Raw genomic sequence first — 21869 nt, 5'->3', positions numbered from 1 at the left:
TTGATACGGTATGAGCACGACAAAAATAAAAGGCCTAGTTCGCTCCAATTAGCACAAGAGTTTCCCCTTGATATGTGTGTTACACCATATGAAAGCATCCCAAATGTAATGGACTAGAGGCGTTTGGTTTGAGTATATTTAGATTACAGGATAAGTGAAGATTAAATGGATAATTTAATATTAAAATAAATTTCTTTGGATTGTTGGTCGAAATGTGTTGTTATATTTGATAAATATATTGGATTGTTGGAAAAATAGGTAATAATATAATATTTAACTTATTTTTACAGGGATGAGATTTAGATCCCATAATCATAATCTAACAATTCTATGTGTTTCAAATCCAAGTATCTACCAACCACAGTTTGTTTTAACTCGAGAAAGTGATTATAATTGTTAATTTTACAACTAAATACTGTAAAGTATAATGTGAAGCTCGAACTTTCCAATATAAAGTTCTCGCTTTATATCGAACAAACCACCTCTAAATGTATAATTTTTCCGGGGAGTTTACTATGAGAAAAAAAATGTTTTTGATTGGGTGTAGTCTAAAACAGGACTCCTGTCTATGACTGTTGGTGGACTGTTTGGCATTTGAGTTGAGTTTTAACTCAATTCTATTTTAACTTTGAATATATATAAATTAATTGGGTTGTAATAATTAAGTTGTTGAATTATGAGAAAAAATGTAAAAAAGTAATTAATAGTTGAGAGAATTTAGTATTAAAAATTGAATTGAATGGTTAAAAAAAAATTTAAAAAAAAAAAAGAAAAATTAATAATTATGTTAAATTGAAGATAAGTGGATTGAGGACAAATGATGTATATAAATTCAAAAAGGAGGAGACTAATGAATGGATTAAAGGAGCATATATGCCTGCAGAACAAAAAGAGCTTTACGTGTGATTCTTTCCCAACACAAACAAAACAGGGCAACAGCACGTAGTGATAATCTCTCATTCTCGCTCTCTTTCTTTCTTTTTCCCTCGGAATAGACATTCCGGGTCAACTTGATTCCTCCCTTCCCTTACAAGCTCATCAGAATCTCATTCCTTCCCCCATCATCAATGCAATCCCCATCACAAATTAATAAAGATTAATAATTTATTTTCCCTTAAACTTTTTCTAATTCTCTCACATTTCTCTCCTGTATGATCACATGATTCTACACGCATTCGGGTTTTCGTCGCTGAAGAACGACGCGATGTTTCCGTTGCTCGATCCGCTGCTGCTGCTGCCCTGGTACTGGTAAGGATAGTTGTAATAGTCCTCGGGGAACTGATCGTGTCTAGTGGGACCGTAGTAGTATCTATACTGCGGTTGCGGGGGTGGTGGCTGTACGTAGTCGTGGTATTCAGTCACGTAAGGCGAGGGCTTGTGCGTGTTGTAGCTGTGCGTCACATAGATTGGCTGCGGCTGGGGAGGAGTCGGCTGTGGCTGGGGAGGAGGTGGCTGCAAAGGTGGGGTTGACTGCGATGGCGTCCGGGAAGGTGGATGCGGATGCGATTGTGTTGGTGTCAGCGGATGTACCGTCGGTGGTAATTCTTGGTGAATTTCGTGTCCCCTTGGATAATTACCATACCAACGGTCACTGCCGAAATTACGACCATACCTACCAAACACGATGCTCATGTTAGGCGATCTCATGTTTTGTAAGAACATTGGTTGTTATAGTAATACAAATTCCGAGTGACATTGGTGATATAGTACACGTACCCATATCTGTAGCCATAGTCCGGTGGCAGGGGGTGGTGGTATACAACATGAACTTCTCCGACGTCCTTTGGTCCAGTGGGCGACTGCCCTGCTGGTGGTGGCGGCGGCGGCGGCTGGCCATCCTGCGAGAGCTGCCCTTCCTTCTTGTCGGGTTCTGGTTGTGTAGGATTCTGGGGTGCTGGGGGCTGGTTGTCAGGATGCGGGGCGTCACTGGGTGGCTCAGCTGGTGGGGCGTCCTGTGGTGGAGTATTGGCGGCGTCTGCAGGTGGTGCACCACCTTCAGGTGGTTGTTCTGGCGGCTGAGCGGCTGGGTCGGGCGGTTCAGTGTGGGAGCATATGATGGCATTTTTCCTAGTCTTCTTGATGGCCTTGACAATTTTATCAGGGTCCGCCCAACCCACAATCGTCAGTTTCTGGTTTGGAAAATCAATGTAGAGATCATATATTCCTGGAAAAATGTCAGAACACAAACATTAGAATGCAAAAATAAGGAAAAATTTATCAGAAGTATGGCCACTCTCTCACTCTCCCCTCACCATTAATGCCATGGAGTGCCTTCTTGATCTTCTGCACACAACCATTGCAGTCCATCCGGACGTGAATCTCGGTAACACGAGGCTTCTGCATGTCCCGCAAGAAACATTCCGGTCAGAAACAAGACGAAGCGCAACAAAATTATGCAAACTCAATGTTGTAACTAATTACACATGAAAGTGCGGTTGCCGTACGTTACCTCGAGCTCCGGAACCATGAGGGCGGTGCCAAATGCTAAACAAAGTTACGAACTTTGAGAGAGAGAGAGAGAGAGAGAGAGAGAGAGAGAGAGAGAGAGAGAGAGAGAGAGAGAGAGATGGGGAATGGAGGGGAGAGCAAGGGAGAAGAATCTATAGCTGGCATGTATATGAGCAAGGAGGAGGAGGGAATATTTGAAATGCAAAAGGGAGTGAGACATGTAAAGAATCTCTCTTTTCTTTTCTTTTTTTCTTTTGATAAATGTTTTTTTTTATCTAATTTCTGCATGGGAAATATCACAATTAAATTAGTCCTTCTCAAAGATTAAAGGGAGAAGCTAAAGGAGGAGGGGTCAGTTTTTGTTTGGACCCTGAAATGTTGAGCTAAAGGGAATTTGCTTTAAGATGGATGGCTATCTCCTAATGTCTGCAATTTTCTTTTCTTTTTTTTCCTTATCCTGAGCCGACCAAGGAAATTATTATCGAAAAGGGGGAGAGAAAGTGAGTGCTGAAGATGTACAGAGCAAGAGCAATCAAATACATGATGAAATGGTTGTTGATTATGTTGTTATCACATTCCGGGAAAGATGAAATCTGCTTTTCATGTGTGAAAGGATATGCACTCTCATGGTATCCTTGTGACTCAAGAAAGGTGTCCACTGCCAAATCGGAAGCAAGCCGAAACACGGCATAAAAGATCAGGATTCTTTCGTGTCTCTAATGGAATGGTTTAGAGGGAATAGCAAGGCATAATCCCACAATAATCCTTCATGTGTTTCTATAAATGGGTGGATGGATGGAGACTGGCAAAAAGATTTGATTCCTTGTGGTTTTAGCAAAAGTTACAACTTTTGTTTGAGCTGTAATTGCACTTAGTTGCATCCGTTTTTATCATGTTGGCCTTTCATTCTACGAACAGGATCGCCAAGTATGGGCAAGGAAAATGCCGGACATACAATTTTTGACGTTGCAAATTTTTCACTTTAAGTCCCTTTACTAGCCATTACTTGAAGAATATGAAAGGAATATTGCCATTTCAGACCCACACGCATTATCAGTAGAAACCTGCAATTTCGACTTCACGTATATATAACAGCAGTAGAGCTCTGTGGGCAAAAAAGGAGAGATGTTGCGGTTTTGATCTGACTGGTGCATTCCTCTACCTTTTCCCTGAAGCCGATCCTCTGTAATGGTGAGAAGCACAATTATCATGTTCCATCTGAAACCAAGGGGACCGAGTCTTGGAAGTGTAGCATTACTGCCAATACGGAATAATTCTTTATCGGTACACCGCCCCTCTATCGATAGAAAAGCGAGTCGTGGAGCATCTCTTAAGCACTTTCATCGTAGAAAAGGTTCGCAGTGAAGGGGCATTCCTTGTATAATATGCCCTATGGGGGGCAGGGACACTTTGACTCAGAATTGGAAGGAGGATATCAACTTGGTCCAGTCATTGTTATGCTGAGCTATGATTCCGTCATGATTGCTTTGGACTCCTTTGCTTTAAGGGAAGAAAGTGCCGCAGAATTCATAAAACTCTCGCTGTGTTCTTGTACTCTTTTGCTTCTTGGATTCCCTTTGGAACATTGTTCGTGGGGAAGCACACAATACACAGCCTGCTCGATCCCGAGTCTTCCATGGACTCTCTCTCGAAGAAATATCTGCCAAAAATTGCTCGGGGCTAAGAGAGACACAGACTGATTACCGATTTGGAAATCTAGCACTGCACTACAGATTGCTAATTAGAGTATTTACTGCTTTTACATTTTCGCAACCTTCTTGCCTTTGTGGCAGAGGAGACAGAGATCCGTCTGTCACCCTCCTGCTTTTGCTAATGATAAGGTTGCTTTTTCGACCGGTGCGGATTAGATCAGCCGTGTTATGGGTGTTACTTTTTCTGGACTGCTCCATATGAATTGCTTACACCAGATTCTTTATATGACATTATGCGAGTATTGGGTGCAATTGCTACAATTCAAGAGCCAGATTTGTTAACCGTTTTTGCCTTGCCGAGCAATCCCGTGGCTCGATTTGCAGGAAGGACCGTACCCATTGAACTAGGAAACTGAAGAGAGATCTGCAGGATCAGATAACAGAATATGACCCATGACAGGAAGGGTACATCGGAGGGGGGTTCGAAGTCCAGAACTGGAATCACAGCTTAGATCCAAAGCAAGGTCTAGTCACTATAAGAGGCCCAAGGCCACATGGGAGTGTCAAAGAGCCCGTGGCGGCGGCACAATTGCCAGGGCAGCCTACTACCCGGGGTATGACTATGGTATTTGTTCCATGCCGGCATTAAAAGATTATGTAGGAATACGAGACCTCTTAATAACAAATTTCTGCTCTTCCTTTCGGTTGCATGCCTTACTAACTCGCCATCAGAAGTTCTCGTATAACGAGAGTTAAGCCCACAAAAGCCCGCCACGAGCCGATTTGACATGAGCAATGACTAGAAAAAAGATTACTAAATGAACAGATCAAGCGCCAAAACTGATAGCAATGTTCATAGTCTTTATTTGTCCCGAGCACGGAAATGATTTTCTTCGGAAATGCATCGAGAGGTATTTGCAGCTTCCTGGGAAAGAGAAGCCGAAGATAGCTTTGCAAGCGGTGCCAGTTGAAAGTATTCCTCATAGAAAACAACTGGGGGAATAAACGAATCTATAAACAGTTTTCAGGACATCGACAAAATGATAATCGGTGGATACAGTCAACATTAGGCAGCTGGAAATAAAAGTCAAAGCTGCCTACCTTCCTGTCAATGTTCGAAATCGTAGTATTTAGTAATGCCAAAAACTGAATGGAAAAGAAAATTAAAAATAAACCCCTTCAGCATGATCTGAATCTAAAATCTCTGTAATTGATCGAAACCAGAGTTACTACGCCCATCAAGTTCGAATTGCAAAGATTTAAATGCAGTTATCGACGCACAAGAACCGAAAATTTACAGGTAGGTGAAGAAGAGAAGAGCCTCTTAGATCTTCTCAATGGATCATAATTCACACAGATCCATGTATCAGAAAGAAAGAAGGAATGAAGCAGATTAATCAAACCCAAGAATTCACAGAACGAAAAAGAGAAGATTGATTCAGATCACATTTCGTGTACCATTTAACATATGGTCAGGAAAGAAATCAATCACACTATCACTCGTAGGCGTGGGGATGGGCCATAAGGTAGGCCTCCACGACCTCGTACATCCCGATAGCGCGGTCCTTGCCATGCTCAATATCCTCCTCCTTGATCACCGTGCCCTCCTTCGCCTTGTACTCACTGGTCAGCCTGCAGAGGCATCCCCGGAGACCGTAGGGCTCGAACTTGACCTCGTAGGTCACGTACTCGAGCTTGTCCATGAACGGGTCGGTCTCAATCAGAGTGTACTTGCACATGAACCTCTCCTTGTCCAGCGCATCGATCCTGTGCTTCATGTATTTCATTGGACTAGCTGCAAATCAGAAAAAAAGGAAAAGAAACCAAACTGAGGTTATCATTTAATTACCAATTCATCAATCTTTACATATATATTGTTGTGATATTTGACGGACCTTCAGTGAAGTTGATCTGCTTGATGCTCCCGACATCTCCGTCGCCTTCGACGAACTCGATGTTCTTGACGGAGGAGAACATGAGCTTGGGGCAGAGGTTGTGGGAGTCGAGGATCAGGGCCTTGAACATGCGGGCAGGGGTCACCTGTGTCTTGAACGTCTGGTGGAGTGTCGTTACAGCCATCGTCGCCTCCCGGACAACTTAACAATTCAAAGGAGTCCGATCTCTCGCTAAACCAAGCTCGATACGGGAACGAATTGGTGAAGGGTAAGGTCGGAGAATAACTGGATTTTTTCTTTCCCACTGGATCTGCAGAGTACGAATGTTTTGAAGGCTGTGGAGTGGAGGGTCCACTGTCAACAAGGTCTACGATGGATCACGGACATATATAAGAAAAAGATATTTATTCAACTGCGTATTTGTGCAGCTCAATTCAAGATTTCTTTCTTTTCCTTTCTTTTCTTTTCTTTTCTTTTTGTGTAAATTCTGGTATCTGAAGTTTAATGAGCTCCGATTAATTTAATCAATTTAAGTCGGCATACTAAAGAGTAAAACTTTCCCGGTGTAAATTTTTTTCATCCATAATACTCGAACTCCGAAAGGAATGAAGGCTGAAAAGTTTGAACCAACTCCCGATAAAAATATTTTTTTTTGGGTGTTCTTTCTCCATAGTTGACCGTTTCAACGCGGAAGGCACTGTTGATGAAGGCTCCATCAACGGCTGCTAAGTTAGGAGCAGAGGGATCCACCCACTTTCAAAGTCAAGAGTGCTTGTGGAAGGAAAATTTCTGAAGTTTCTTTGAAGTTAAGGTAGCATTATAACAGGTCACATTGTCTAGGACCATTCTCTTGTTATAATATATATGTAGCATTTCTAAATGTTTGAAATAGGTCAGGTGCACTTGGGACGGCCAGGGAGAGGGAATTGAGACCGTTATCAATACAGCATAAGCAAAATCCTGATCATGAGCCAGGCCTTTATACTCGATCTGAATAGTTGTTAATAGAAAATAGAGGAGAAATACTAAGGCGACATTTGGTAACGGAGTAGAGTATGATTCTACTTAACTCTATGAAATGAAAACAAATGTAATTTATTAAAAAACGGTGGTAATAATGGTTAAGAAAATGTATGTGAGAGAATTTATTATTAAATTGAAGAAAAAGATAAAAAGTAATGATTGTGTTATTGAATTGAGAGAAAAATAATGAATAACTGTGAAAATTTAATATTAAAAAATTAATTATAATAATGGTTAATAAAAAGTATGTCATAGAGTTTATTATTAAATTAAAAAAAATAAAAAAGTAACGATTATGTTATTGAATTGAGGAAAAAGTAAAATTGAGTTAAATGAAGTATAAGTTGTTCCATAAACAAACAAAACTTATTTATTATTTTCCCATATTATGATCCGGGTCGGACCGGGTGGATCCTGGTCCAATGGGCTAGTCAGGCCCGGGACAACGGGCCTAGGATGTTGCGAAGCCCGCAAGATCTGGCCCGGGCCAGTTGGGGCCATGATCAACGTAGATCAGGTGGAGCAAAATCTAGTAAACATACTTATGAACCGTTTCTGTACTAAACCTGTTAAGAAAAGTCGATTAACTCGAGCTAGTCGTAACATGTCCTTTGACTCGCCTTCCGACTCATAATGGGTACTCCGAGTGTCAATTAGCTCTGCGGGTTATGACTTTTGAGATTATAATTACTTTCCTCAAACTGCATTTGAGGGTCGAGGGACCAAAACACTTGTTGAGATGGCACTCATTCTAGCGATGGGCCTTTGAAGTGCACAAATGTTTGAAATTACCAATCATTTCGGCCTAGCAGCCCGATTGGACGAAGAGCCCAATCATTCAGGTGACGGAGAAGATAATCTACATAATGACTGAAATCATGAAAGGAAGATAAAACCGAGTCATGCCATTGCATATTGAACCGACAATATATTGTTGTTTATTAATTCATAGCAAAGCTTGTTTTCTCGAATTATTTTCGATAATATCGACCCGAGAATTCACTAAGATGACCCACAAAGTATTTTGACGAAACACACTTATTCTATCCCAACAAGACAAAGCGAAGTAAAACCCACAACTCCAACAGCCAAACCAACGACCCAAATTGATCCTTCCAAAGTTTGCACTCTTCATTTGTTTCAAGCATAGGCCTCGGGGTTCTGAGTGAGGTAGGCCTCGCACAGCTTGTACATGCCCAAGGCCCTGCTCTTGCCTTCCTTGATGTCCTCCTCTTTCAGCTCGATGTCTCCCTTGGTGTAGTACGTGCTTCTCATTTTGTTCTTGCTCCCGCCCTCCGGGGTTGGCTCGAACTTGACCTCGTACGAGATTGACTCCAGCTTGTCCATGAGGGGGCCACCCTCGATCAGGGTGTACTTGTATGTGAACGTCTCCTCGTTGAGCTCGTCCACCCGGTTCTTCACGAAGCTTAGGTGACTGCCTGCGCATTGAATATGCACTTGTCCTCATGTTATAATTGGTACACATACTAAAATAAGAAATAACATTACTGGCAGCTGGCTATTAAGTATTAGAGTCAAGCTGTATTATGAAATTATCAATGTCTTCGGCTAATAAAACTTTGACGAGCTAAGAATCCTGTCTCAATGATTTAAGGAGCAAAATTTCTTTAGATGAAACTGTAGAGTTTCTTGGATCAATCTATATTGAGATAAATTCACATCCTTGGGTAGGAAATTTAAGCTAGTAGCGGAGACCTGAACCGTAAATCTAAATAAGATGAACAAACTCTCTTATTACCTGAACCAACATTCAATTTGGTTGGTAAAGTGATGGGACTTTCTACCTGTGAACCTAATACTGTCAGGAAATGAAAATTGCTATTTAAAGGATGGAGTTATAGCATTCATTTCTAACAGATTTTTGAGAAAATTTTGCATCACTTTCTATTGTTTTATATTATACGAAGAGAGAAATTATTGCCTTCGGTGAAGTTGATCTGCCTAATGCTTCCAGCCCCGCCATCGCCTATGATATCAATGCTCTTGACGGCCTGGGGCATGAGCTTTGGGATAAGGTTGTGTGAATCGACGATCAGGGCCTTGAACAGCCTAGCTGGGGGGATTGGAGACGTGAACTCGTCGCTGAATGTGAAGACACCCATTGTTCGAGTTGGTAATGGATTTAATCGCGACAGGAATGAAGAGGAAGGATGAGGCTGAGAAGCTGTTGGGTTTAATTAATTGCTTGAGGGTGGTAAGGGAAGAACATGTACATATTTATAGGGATAGATTGGAGGAGTTCTAAATCCTCCAAACTTTTTCTTATTGGTACGGCATGGCTTTCTTTTGATAATGCGGGCGTCCATTTCAAGACAAATTTAATTCAATCTTAATTGGACTTGATGCGTTTAGCCTTTTATGTATAGAAAGTCTCTTCTAAGCATATGGGCATGTTATTAATTTAGTAAGAAAAATTATAAGGGATGACACAGTTGACAAACTGCATTTCATATAAGAGAACATTACTTTATCTATAATATAAAAGTTCAATACGTAACCACCTTGTGGATTGCATCTCACATAGTTTGCCAGTGATATAATAGATGGAGTCGATAAGCGAATTTTATGTGTATTAGAGTTATTTTGCGTTACGTTTTTCAAATTAGTAATCTTAGGAAATAATGCCTAGGGGGACAACTTATGGACCATGAAAAATGTTAGTTTTGATCACCGAAAAAAAAATGTTAGTTTTGTTCTTTCATGGACGCATCTTAAGGGCTAATGTTAGTACAAATGCAATGTACAAAGAATTGGATCTAAATTCCCAAACATATCTAATGAGACGAAAGGTCTGCAATATAGAAAGATTGGGGGTGGATTCATATTGAAATGGGGACTTTCACTAATTAAGATTGGCATTTGGACTTAAATTTCATCCACTTTCTGATTCCTTGAAAAACTTGTCAATCATTAAGACTATTCATATTCCTCTATTTAGATTTCTATTTTTTTTATACTAGGACAATGAATCTCTTTAATAACCGAGAAGGACAAAAAAAAAAAAGACTTGCCAAAGTATGTCAGAAATCCTAAGACTTATTCTATAATGTTTGGATTTGTCTTGTACACATCTAGTGTATGTAGCTAGCTGTTTTGGCTTCAGTAAGGCCAAATTCAAAGAGAGTTGAGGCAAAATTGATCAGTGATCAGGATCTCGGTAGAAATCGATGGAATTGGTGTTGCGGAAAGCGACGGAATGTAACTGATTTATTAGTAGTGACTATGAGAATAACGTTACATGTTATAGCCTATGGAACTGATCCATGGGCTGTTATCTAAATTCATAGGAATATCCTGAGAAACTTCGTCTAGGAGTTTGTCCTATCCAGAGCATATTCCACTTATCCAGTTGAGAGCTTATCTATCTATTGTCTATTATGTTTCTGAAAGCAGGGGTAATTGATTAATATATGGTCCGTTTGGTGCACGAGAAAGGAATGGAAAGAATTGGAGTGAGTTTGGGTTCGATAAAGTGAAACTTAATAGCACTGAGTGAATAATTATGATTTTTTTATTGAACATTACAAGGTGGATGGATTTTGTTCTCAGAAAGGTAATTGTACAAAGAACTGGATCTGAATTCCCATACATGTCTAATGAGACAAAAGGCCTGTAATATTAATTTAGAGATTGGTCGGGTGGAGCCATTCGTTTTGAAATGGGAACTTCCAAAAAATTAACGGTTAGCAATTGGACTTAATCCCATCGATTTGATCCCTTTAAAAACTTGACAAAAAGCATATCCAGAGACTCCTTCGTAGTATTGCGGTTGTGCATATCCAATGTATAGCTAGATGTTTCGGCTTCAGTAAGTTTGAATGCAAGGAGAGGATCGAGGAAAACTTGATCAAGACCTTGTCAGAAATCGATTGAACGGTTATTCAGAAAGCAACACAATGGAACTAATTTATTAATAGACGTTACATGTTATAATTGAAAGTGATGTTTGGGTCCATATACCGGGGAAAAGAATGATTTTTAGTTGATCCATAGGCTGTTGTATACTTACAGGAATATACTGAGAAACTTCATCATTTAGGATTTCCACCTATACAGGAGCATATTCCATTTATCCGAGCTTATCTATTATTTTTCTGCGAGGTAGGGAATTTATTAAAATATATATATATATATATAGATATATAGATATAATCTGGATGTCTATTTAGCACAAAAATAAAAGGCTATTATTGACATCAGATCACTGTACTTAATTTTTTTTTGTATGTACTATAATATTTAGAAATCTAATGAATGGTGACTAATTCAGTTCGAGTATGGTCAACCAAAGGGAGTAAAACTCTCGTAATTAAGGGACTTTCTTATTTTTATTATTTTTGCAATTATAAAAGATATTCGTGAGTTTAATAAATAATAGAAAAGGGAAAGAAGAGATACGAAAATTTTATGAATAATTTTTATTTAAAGAAACAAAAGAATACACTGAGAACTCAAATTCGATCAATTCCTAAAATCACACAGTCTACTTCACTTTGTTGTGTGCTCTAGGAGCCACTAGGAGGATTGTTATGATTTTACTATGCAGTGCTCCTACAAGGTAGGATGACATATATATGCATCAAATTATTATTATTTTTGGTTGAATAAATTAAATTAAACTGCTCAGACAATGCGATATATGTGCACGTCATGCTAAATCATATTCCTACAGAACCTTTCTCAATGCCCTCTTACTCGGGAAGTTAAAAGGAAATGCGCAAAGTCTAACAAGAAAGATTTGATCATTGAAAATCCATTAAAAAAATGATTTGAACATTGAAATTACTTTTTTTAATGTGAGTTAAAAATTTTTATATCCAAATTGGACTATGCTTGTAGTACTAGAATTCAAAACTCATTGAAAGTATTTCGAGACCAAGATTAGATCGATAGCCATAACATGATATATTCCGCCATTAAGTTGAGAATACTCATCATCTCACTAAAAGATTTTTTCTCTCTCATTGATATTAATGTATAAATATTGGAGGAATTCACCAAAAATATATGATGGCTATATGCACTAATACGGGTTGATTCAAATGATTTGACGTTTATTCCTCAAAAGTAAGTTATTGGGTTAAATTCTCGTGGGAGAGAAGAAACTCCATATTGGATGAGTTTTACCCCTTAATAAGTCGAATCGGTTCAAACTAAATTAATCGTAGCCCATTGAGCTCCCGAATAATACTGTGCACAGTGAATATTATAGCTATGCATAGATGGGCAATCACCTGACCTTGATAGCGAACTGCCACAATTTTAATGCACACACTAAGACACGGTTGGGAGATTTTGGTTTCGAAGCGCCCCGTTTGTTTTCAGAGAAATTTGATTTTAACTTTAACTTTAACTTTAACTCAACACACTACACAACAAAAACACACGTTTCCCAAGTCAAATTTATAATCACATCTCATTTGTCTTTTTCCACAATCAAAATCAAAATCAAAATCAAAGTAACTTTAACTCTGAATCCAAATTTATAATCACATCGCCATTTAATTCTAGAGCCATTGTCGATTCTTTAGATGGACAAAGAGGGAAACGACGAACCATAGCATTGGAATTTTGATGAAACTTAGCCTTTTTTGCCCACTCGTTGTGCGGGTCTAGTGGAGGAAATGGAATAAAAAAGAAAAATTTAAGTTCATTAGGCCTCATTTCGGAGTGCAATGGGGATTGCATAAGTGTTTTTTCTATTAATTTTTAAGTAGAAACAATATTTAATGAATTATTTTAAAATAATGATTTTGTTAATTTTTGCTCATTCAAAAATAAATATTTACTTTTTAGCAATTATATTTTAGTACTTTTATTTCAGTACCAATACTTTCAAACCAAACATAATGAAAAAAATTATAATTTGACTCGAGATCGTGTTTATGCTCTAATGCAGAATTGTGAAGGGGCACTTTACCATGAGCTAGGAGTTTACAAAAAAGCGGATCTCATGGGATAGCTTGAATTATATTATATGTAGATGATCACATACCCGTTGAACAGGAGGATGGTCCCGCATTGTCAGTTTGGCAAAATGAATGACAATGAAACGTAACGGAATACTGCTCGAATTGTCATAAAGTAAAATTGCTTGTACTTCACCAATATATATTGATTCAAGTGGTTCGGCGCTTGATCTCTTTAAGTAAGGTTCTATGATTGAATATTGTGAATGAATGAAATTCATACTGAGAGAGTTTTAACCTCTTATTGAGCTAACTCAGCTTGAATTGAATTAGTCAAAGCATGTTGAACTTTTGAATACCAAGGTACACACTGAAAAAAAAAATGTACGTATTCCCTTTCGATTCTAACTTGCCAAGCGAGTCATTAATTGCTTCCATGTACGAAAGAACATTCAGATGCTTTCCCAAGTTTGGGTTCCATATCCTCGCCGCTAACAGTGGTGCGATGCTCCAACTTAGAACTTAAAGAATTGCAAGTATCAAGCAGACCCGTATTAATCTCACATCTCTAAAATTGGAAATTCAGGAACAAGTTCAAGTTTCACTCATGCAACATAATATTTATTGTAGTACTGATTTGGGAAATCTTATTCTCATTCTCCTGCGGCATATGATCGCCTGAACACATACATATAATTCATAAACATCTGATGATCATGCAAACAGATATAGAAACTCTCATGGCATCACACTTTTATTAGGCATAGGCCTTAGGGTTGGCCAGGAGGTAAGCTTCCACAGCCTTGAAAACAGCCATGGCCTTCTCTTTCCCGGCCTTGATCTCCTCCTCGTTGATCGTGACTCCGGGCTTTGGATAGTACTTGCTGACATTCGTCCCCTTGCATCCCCCTTCAGGTGTAGTCTCGAATTTGATCTCGTATGAGATCGACTCCAGCTTGTCCGTCAGGTCGCTTCCCTCTATCATCGTGTAGCTGTATGTCATCTTCTCCTTGTCCAGGACATCGATCCTGTGCTTTAAGTGCTTCAATTGACTCCCTGCACAATAATTACACAGTACACTTTGAAGCTACGGAAATCCAAGTACGTTGACGACTAGAAAAGTGAAACGAATGACATCAACTGGCCTTCGGCGAAGTTCATCTGCCTGATACTCCCGGGGCCTCCGTCTCCTTGAATGATTTCGATGTTCTTAATAGCCTGGGGCATGATCTTGGGGATGAGGTTGTCCCCCTCGAGAATCAAAGCCTTGAACATCCTAGGAGCCGGGATTGGGCTACTGAATTCCTCGGTGAACGTAACGGCGGCCATGATTTGTCGCCGGAAATGAAGAGAGAGACCACAGGCAGACGAATATCAACCAAAATGGCAGCTTTAGAACTTATGGAATGGGATGGGAGATGCATGGTGTATGGAGGAAGTGAGTATTTATAGATTGGAAGACTCGGGTGAATTTCAACAGTCTGTCCAAGTTTGCAGTGAGGAATTTAATGTGCGGTTGCTGCCCTTTCATTTGTTTTCTTTTGCTTTTTTTTTTCAATGTCCACCCTGATATAGCCGGAAGCCCAATGAGCTCTCGACTAATCCAGTCGAGCCAGGTTGGCCCATTAAAAGGTAAAACTCTCTCTAGCGTGGATTTTCTTGATTCACAAGACTTGAACTCGAAATATTACTTAAGAATAATAAGTGTCGAACCGTTTGAATCAACCCATATTTTTTCTCTCTTTCCCCTTTTTCTTAGGGTCAAAGTTATTTATATACTAAGGAATATGCCTACGCTTCGCCGCGGATTACAAAATTCCCTCAAATAATTTATTATATAGGTGCAATATTAAGAAATTATTATTTGTAGTACCCGCTCATTTATGATTATAATATTCGAAAATAATAGATTTGGAATGTTTATTGTAGGATAGATAAAGGAAAAAAATTTTACTTTTAATTCAAAAAATATTTGTATAATAACTCTTTATACTGTGCCTCAAATTTATTTATAATAGTTATAAAGTTATGTTCTATTTTATTGAGTTATTTTCTCAATTGATATTTATTAGGATATTGAAATATATGAAAAGAGAATTTATCTGATATTTTTAATAAGAAAACCATTAGATAGATCAGGACTTATTGTATAACCAGGGCATGCAACGAAAAGTATATGTTACTCTAAATTACTTTCAAACGTATGTTACTATTACAAAAGTATTAAATGAATTACAAAAAAAATCATTATATTAAAAATACCTTATTAACTCTCCAGAAACTACCTATATAATCAATTTAATCAATTGATTTCCAAAAACAAATATAGAAAGAAAGACCTCCTCTCTTAACACCCACATTAGCGTAGAACACATATTTTGGTAAGAAAAGGAAAAAAGATACTTGAATTAATCCCCTTATTGAGCCACTTTTCTTTCTATATAAACGTATAACTTAAATTTTTTACTTATTATAATATATCATTACAATTTTATCTATGCGTTAATTAATTGTTATTATTTTTTCAAAAAAAATTATTATGATATATTATTATTTAATAATTTTTTATGTTATCACGAATGGTACGTAGAGCCTCGAGTGTGAGTCTTGCAATTGCAGAATATTCACGATTGGGAGAGATTTATTCAATAGTGGATCATCCTCACTCGAACCTAGATTAATTGGACCTAGTGGACTTTCGAATATTAAGTGAAATACACCGAAAAATCATAAATATGAAGTGACTATTTATATTAGTGACTAATTGTTGAACAAAAAAATTTGTGACAAATTGAAATAGACTTTTTATCAATGTGGATTGATCATGTTGGTTTGAGTCGGCGTCGGTTATTCTTAGGTAAGGCATTGGTTGCAAGTTTTTTGATTAGATAAAATTGGAAGAGATTTATCCCTAAGTGGGTTGATCACACTCGAATCTAGATTAATCGGATCTAGTAAACTTTGAATAGTAAGTGGTGCACACCAGAGAAAAAAAATATGTATAATTAAATTTAATAAAAATAGAATTTTTTTTTTTAAAAAAAGAGGAATGGGGTGCGGATGGGAAAGACGCCCACTCGCCCTCTCTATTTGATGGACCAAGTATTATATATATATATAATATAATATTTACTATTATTTTATTTTTTCAAATTGAATCCCGAAAATTATATAAAATACATATTTACTATTTTAATATCTTTTATTAATTTACTTAATTGATATTTGTTATAAAAATACACTTTCACTCCTCTAATAATTAGATTTGGTAAAATAAGAATTGAGGACCAATTTACCATATATATATATATAATACTTTGTTGTTCTTTCACAATTTTTTTCTTGAAAGCCTTCAAAATTACAAAAAAAAGAAGCCTGAATAGTGCAAATAAATAATAAATATTGATGGAGAAAAGGAAAAAAAACTATTTGTGTTTTGCAGTCTTTTATCAGTTTATTTAATTAATTTTTGTTATGCAAGATAAACATTTTTTTTTTCTATATGTACCATGGAATAGCAAATGCACTTTCACTCTTCTAGTATTAAGATTTGATAAACTAAATGTTAGGCGCCAATTTTCCAAAAAATATTAATTTGAGGTCCTTTCTCAAATTTTTTTCTTGAAAGGATTCAAAATTGCAATGGAACAAAATTAGAAAAGAACAATCAATGTGGGTTCGGCTCAGGTGGTTCGACCATCTTTTCTCTTTCTTTTTATTTATTTATTTATTTTTAATGTGGCTTTGAGTCTTGTAAAAATTGAGATTTTAAAGCTTAATGGGTCGACCCGATTATAAATGAATTAGCCGAGGTCCATTAATCTTTCGGATAAAAATATATATATATATATATATAAAGTTATGTAAATGAATAAATAGTATTAAATTAATAGAAAATAGAAAAAAAAATCACCTTGAGAGTATAAAACTGGTCCGCTTGCCCTCCCTTGGAGATCGGCCTTTTTTTTTTTGTGAATCATGGTATCCGAGATCGACCTATTTTCATTGTTTAAGATAATATATGAGTAAAATTAACTTTTATATATAATGGCGGATTGTGATTTCCGAAAACTTTAAAAAATATCAGAGTAAGATTGATTGTCATGCCAGAGATAATTAATCTGATTAGATGAATGCCTTCTATATGACTACTTGTAGCAGCAAAGACATAATGGCATCATCTTTTCACCTCTTCTAGCTATAAACTTCTACTTTCCACAAAATCTCCAAACCCATCTATAATCTCACCTTCAAAACTAAAAAGACGTTTTTGCACCGATTGCGCTTCATTTCGAAGCTTAGATGACATGGACCGCATTTCTATTGCACGCATAGCCAAAGAGTCTTCTGTTTTTCTGAAATTTCATGATTTGCTTAGTGAGATCTCTCTTTTTGGAAAAGAATAAAGACCCTCTTGAATTCTTGGAAGATCCTTGTGGTGCAGGCGGCCCTACATTTCAATGGGCTGCCGTACAAAAATTAATAATAGGGGCGTTGGAAATTCATATATCCTATAACTAGAAAAGTTGAAAAGAAGGCCCATACATTAATGAAACCAAGGCTGTCCAATAATTATTGCTTGAAAAATCTGTTAGCTCGTGAATTAATTTCATCACCCCTATTTTCACTGGAATATAAAAATTACCCTAGACCATATATTTCGAACCAGGATCAGTATAAGTTGGATTTTATTATTATCATCGTTAGATGTATATTATCTTTAGATTGCAAATGGGTCCACACCCACGGCATTTTCCTTTGCTCTGGCGGGTGGAGGGACGTGCCCGGGTTAACTGCCGGGTATCATGACTGATCCACCTCTTGATCGAGAAGGGAATTTAAAACCTCAGATAATTCTTTGACTGTTGCCCGTCTCTAGTCAATGATAAGATTCACCCCGTAATTTTTTTTCATTATATCATAAGCCTATGAATCTAGTATAATGAAATAAAAATTCTTATAACTAACAGAAGGGCACAAATAGTTTCAATGAATATCGCATTTAGAACCTCTTGATTATCAAACGCCACTGCGCTACACACTCTTTCGATATGTTCATCCTGTGTTAAATTTGAGGTTCTGACCTTCGAACTCTTTCTACCCTATTTTTCCATTTTTATTGCTGAATCTCTGGTTCCTATGCATCTTCTTTCCATAATTTTAAAATCCAAGATCCTGTATTATCTTTTCATAGTATTTTTTGGGAGAAAATACATTTTTAATTTTTTATATCCACTTAATATCGAGGTCCAATGGGTTTGACTAATTCAGTTCAATCCGAGATCAATGCACTAATGAGATCTCTCCCTATTGTGAATTCTGTAAAGTTCACAGAGACTGAGACCTTGTTGAAGGATAAAGAGGGGTTGAAATACATGAGAGAACTCATATTGTATTTCTTTTTTCTTTTTTATTGCTTTTTGCTGATTGAGCTCATCAACCGTGTCTTACGGGAGGCTTTAATGTCAACATATGGGGCTGCCTACTCCTACTTCATTTGATAAAATTTCATCTATCTATACTGATCTGTACGAACAACCATACTGGTGTGACTTAAATTGATGTCCAGTTGATTTGACGGCGAAACTCGATTTAGTTGTGGCCCTGCTGATCGTCGATCGGCCATTGGTCCAAAGAGGTCTACTTAGATTTTGTCCTGAAGTTAAGATTGTCAAAACCCTATATCACAATATTTCATGGTAATTAAGCTTATGTACTCGTACGCAGTGGAGACCAGCGACGGACTCAAGATTTTGATTGAGGGGGGCGAGTCACTGGTGGGGATAAAAGGAAAAGTAATTTTGCTATTAAGGAGAGCGAACATAAATAATTTATAAAAATAGTAGAAAAACTTATAATTATCCATATATAACATCAAAATTTTAGGGGCGATTGCCACCCCCAACCCTCCTCGCTCCATCCCTTCTTGAATTGTTGTACAAGGACTTATAACTAATTTACTTAAATATCTCTGTGATACGTCATTTATCTATCTACACCTTGCTACAAGCAGTAAAAAGGGAGGAATGATATACGTCATGAATTCGACCCAAGTACTTACCTAAAAAAAAAAGTCATGATTATTGCGCTATAAAATGGTGTCATGATGAAAAAAGCGTGATAGAATTTCAAATTTTGCCCACTATTGATGTATAACGAGCTACTCTCACATACATTCACTATGACCTTATTGACATGTTCTCATGTGGCACTCGACTCGAACCAATTTGATGTACCATAATAAAGAGAGGGTGCATGAATAGCCCATTATTCTGGTTGTGTCTAGCTCTGTCACATATGAAGCCATATAGTGACAAAACGCGTACGTACTCGTCCAATCATGTTTATATAATTACATATATGTATATGTATATATATATATTTAATATAGTACAACGAATATGGTGTCTCATAGCTATATATATTTTGTTCATACTACAATGTATATAGAATATATACTGATGCTGCCCTTGACTATGTCAATCTGTTCAAATCATTTACGTAAGAGCGGGTCAAATTTTCAATCTACATATAAAAATACATCTAGGAAAGGTTATCCGAGATTTTATTATTATTATTATTCTTCTTTTGGGTAATAATCCGGGACTTTATTATTAATGGATAAATAACTCATATTGTAAGCTACCAAACAAAGGAAAGTTGGTCCAATCAAAGTGAAATTGCAAGGCTTCGCAGTTGGAATTAGTAGCTTGGGTCTGCCTATCAAAAGGCAAGAGATGAGAGATATATTATATTTAATATCAATTAGCTAGGACTTATTTTATGAGGTTAGCAATAGCAAGGAGAGTGCTGCAGCAAACGGGATCAAATTCTTACATTGATCAGATCATTTGATTTGCATCGATTATACAAATTTCCGATCCAAGCTTAGCTATCTGGTTTTCGGAATACTTAAACAAATCAAATGTCAATACTATGGAATGGATTCAACGATTACCATAATTTCGATGTTTAGGTTTGATATCATGTTGTATCAAAATTTACTATCTATAATATTATTTAGGAACCAGTTTTCTGAATTAATTTCTTGGAATTTTCATTGAGCGAACAAAAACTAAACTAATTTCTCTTCTTTTTAACCCACAACGACTTTCCAATTGGGATGTAATAAAAAGAAGAAGGCGATTTTATGTCGAATTTATTCATAACCATACATGAACGTTTCCAAACACAAGCACAGATAATCTCAAGAAAAACTTGCATGCAAGCATTGGCAAGGCCAACATAGTTGATCGGACACATCAAATACCAATGACGCATCTTTTTCCCTAACATTTTGTAATTATTGTCCCATTTACTTGAAAGTTGAAATTTTCGTGATTAATATTTAAGCATATTCAGGGTTGGCCAAGACGTAGTCCTCGACGGCCTTGAAAAGACCGATGACCTTCTCTTTGCCACTGTTGAGCTGCTCCTCATTGAGGTGAACGTCACCAATGGTGAAGAACTTGGTGGTAATCTTGGTCACAGATCCTCCATCGTGGCCTGCCTCAACCTTGATCTCGTACGAGATTTTCTCGAACACGTGCATCAGAGCATCCCCCTCGATCCAGCTGTAGTGGTACACAAACTTCTCCTTGTCGAGGACATCGACCCTGTGCTTTGCATGCTTGAATTGTTCGGCTGCAAGAAATTAATACAGGAAAGCTTAGAAGAAATTGAACGAAGCATATTATTCTTGATCAGTACTGTACTCAAGGACATGAGCAGTTCTTTGATTGCGTGAAGATGAGTATTTTGTAGAGTAAACTAACAATTTGCCCCTAAAGAAATCGATGTTATATCAAATCTGACTTTAAAAAAATTTATACATCAATTTTGACCTTAACCTATTTAAATGTATATCATATTGCCCCTTCCGTCTGTCTACCGTTAAAAATTCGACGGAACCTTCTGACAAAAGGAGCAATATGGTATACATTTAATAGGTCAAGATTAAAATTGATGTAAAAAAGAGTAAAAAAATAATACCACATCAGATGTTTATGTCCACTGTTGGACTGCAGACAAATGAAAATGGTCATCTGATATATACTTAATTTGTCAAGATCCAATTTGATGTAAAAAAAATTTTGAGATCTGATTTGATGTACTATCAATATCTCAAGGGGCAAATAGTTAGTTTACTCTATTTTGTATGTCATTCATATTTTGTTTGAAATTTTGAGAATATTATACAACCGTGTGCTCCAAAAGATAAAACCTTGTTAGATAAGATATACTTTAATAATTTATTTATTCATTTACATCCTATGTACAGATTTTTTTTTAATGATACGGTTATGGTGCTTAATGTAACATGGGAAATTGTACATGCATGGACTAACCTTCGCCGAAGGTGATCTTCTTTATGGACCCAGGCCCGCCATCGCCCTCGAGGATTTCGACGCTCTTGAAAGCCTGGGGGACAATCTTAGGGAAAAGCTCATCCGCGTCGAGAACGAAGGCCTTGAAGATCTTAGCCGGGGGGATGGGGGAGGCGATCTCCAATTCCTTGGCTATGAAACCCATGATCACTTGATTAATTTATAAGCTATGGAGTCGAAATATAAAGGGATTAATTAATTACAAGAGGTCAAGAGAGAGTGTTCGGGTCTGAGGGAAGATGAGAACCAAAGAAGGTTATTTATAGATTTTAGAGGTACAAGGAGATGGAGACTTCGTGCTAGAGACTTCCATTTGGATATGGAGGGGGAGTCGGTGCGTCCGCTTGTTCTTAATTTAATTTAATTTTCTCTTCATCACATCGAATCGTTCTAACATGATGAAAGGAGGCGATTATTAGTTTTTTTTTTTTGGGTAGGAGGAAGGTGATTTGTTTAATTGTTATAATCGTTATAATCGAGGATATTAATATATATGTGTATATATGTATACATGCATGTGGGTTGTTTATTTGG

The 21869-nt window shown here is 37.2% G+C and overlaps 5 protein-coding genes across 6 annotated transcripts; all 5 read right to left on the bottom strand.

The window, feature by feature from the left end:
- Positions 1 to 825: 825 nt before the first annotated feature.
- On the bottom strand, positions 826 to 2711 carry LOC116207924 (leucine-rich repeat extensin-like protein 1). Of its 2 annotated transcripts, none has more exons than XM_031541049.1 (4): positions 2450 to 2711; positions 2253 to 2337; positions 1717 to 2164; positions 826 to 1612 (listed from the first exon to the last, which is right to left on the bottom strand). In XM_031541049.1, exons 1-4 carry the CDS (start codon positions 2465 to 2467, stop codon positions 1156 to 1158), a joined length of 1008 nt encoding a protein of 335 aa, XP_031396909.1. In that variant the 5' UTR covers positions 2468 to 2711; the 3' UTR covers positions 826 to 1155. The 2 variants fall into 2 exon arrangements, with proteins under 2 accessions (XP_031396909.1, XP_031396910.1); XM_031541050.1 differs by having other exon boundaries at positions 2445 to 2708.
- Positions 2712 to 5326: 2615 nt separating this feature from the next.
- LOC116207925 (pathogenesis-related protein STH-21-like) lies at positions 5327 to 6386 on the bottom strand. Its single transcript, XM_031541052.1, has 2 exons — positions 5996 to 6386; positions 5327 to 5895 (listed from the first exon to the last, which is right to left on the bottom strand). Exons 1-2 carry the CDS (start codon positions 6177 to 6179, stop codon positions 5597 to 5599), a joined length of 483 nt encoding a protein of 160 aa, XP_031396912.1. The 5' UTR covers positions 6180 to 6386; the 3' UTR covers positions 5327 to 5596.
- A 1540-nt stretch (positions 6387 to 7926) lies between these two features.
- On the bottom strand, positions 7927 to 9208 carry LOC116207273 (major allergen Pru ar 1-like). Its single transcript, XM_031540177.1, has 2 exons — positions 8961 to 9208; positions 7927 to 8457 (listed from the first exon to the last, which is right to left on the bottom strand). Exons 1-2 carry the CDS (start codon positions 9139 to 9141, stop codon positions 8159 to 8161), a joined length of 480 nt encoding a protein of 159 aa, XP_031396037.1. The 5' UTR covers positions 9142 to 9208; the 3' UTR covers positions 7927 to 8158.
- Positions 9209 to 13541: 4333 nt separating this feature from the next.
- LOC116209704 (major allergen Pru ar 1-like) lies at positions 13542 to 14379 on the bottom strand. Its single transcript, XM_031543440.1, has 2 exons — positions 14094 to 14379; positions 13542 to 14004 (listed from the first exon to the last, which is right to left on the bottom strand). The coding sequence occupies exons 1-2, from the start codon at positions 14275 to 14277 to the stop codon at positions 13706 to 13708; spliced, it is 483 nt and encodes a 160-aa protein (XP_031399300.1). The 5' UTR covers positions 14278 to 14379; the 3' UTR covers positions 13542 to 13705.
- Positions 14380 to 20074: 5695 nt separating this feature from the next.
- On the bottom strand, positions 20075 to 21579 carry LOC116207229 (major allergen Pru ar 1-like). The gene is made up of 2 exons (XM_031540126.1): positions 21297 to 21579; positions 20075 to 20592 (listed from the first exon to the last, which is right to left on the bottom strand). The coding sequence occupies exons 1-2, from the start codon at positions 21478 to 21480 to the stop codon at positions 20297 to 20299; spliced, it is 480 nt and encodes a 159-aa protein (XP_031395986.1). The 5' UTR covers positions 21481 to 21579; the 3' UTR covers positions 20075 to 20296.
- Positions 21580 to 21869: the final 290 nt, after the last annotated feature.

The sequence above is a fragment of the Punica granatum genome, chromosome 5 (assembly GCF_007655135.1).
Source record: "Punica granatum isolate Tunisia-2019 chromosome 5, ASM765513v2, whole genome shotgun sequence".
NCBI lineage: Eukaryota > Viridiplantae > Streptophyta > Magnoliopsida > Myrtales > Lythraceae > Punica > Punica granatum.
The sequence above is the reverse complement of the archived record's forward strand: the minus strand, read 5'-3'. Positions and strand labels throughout refer to the sequence as shown.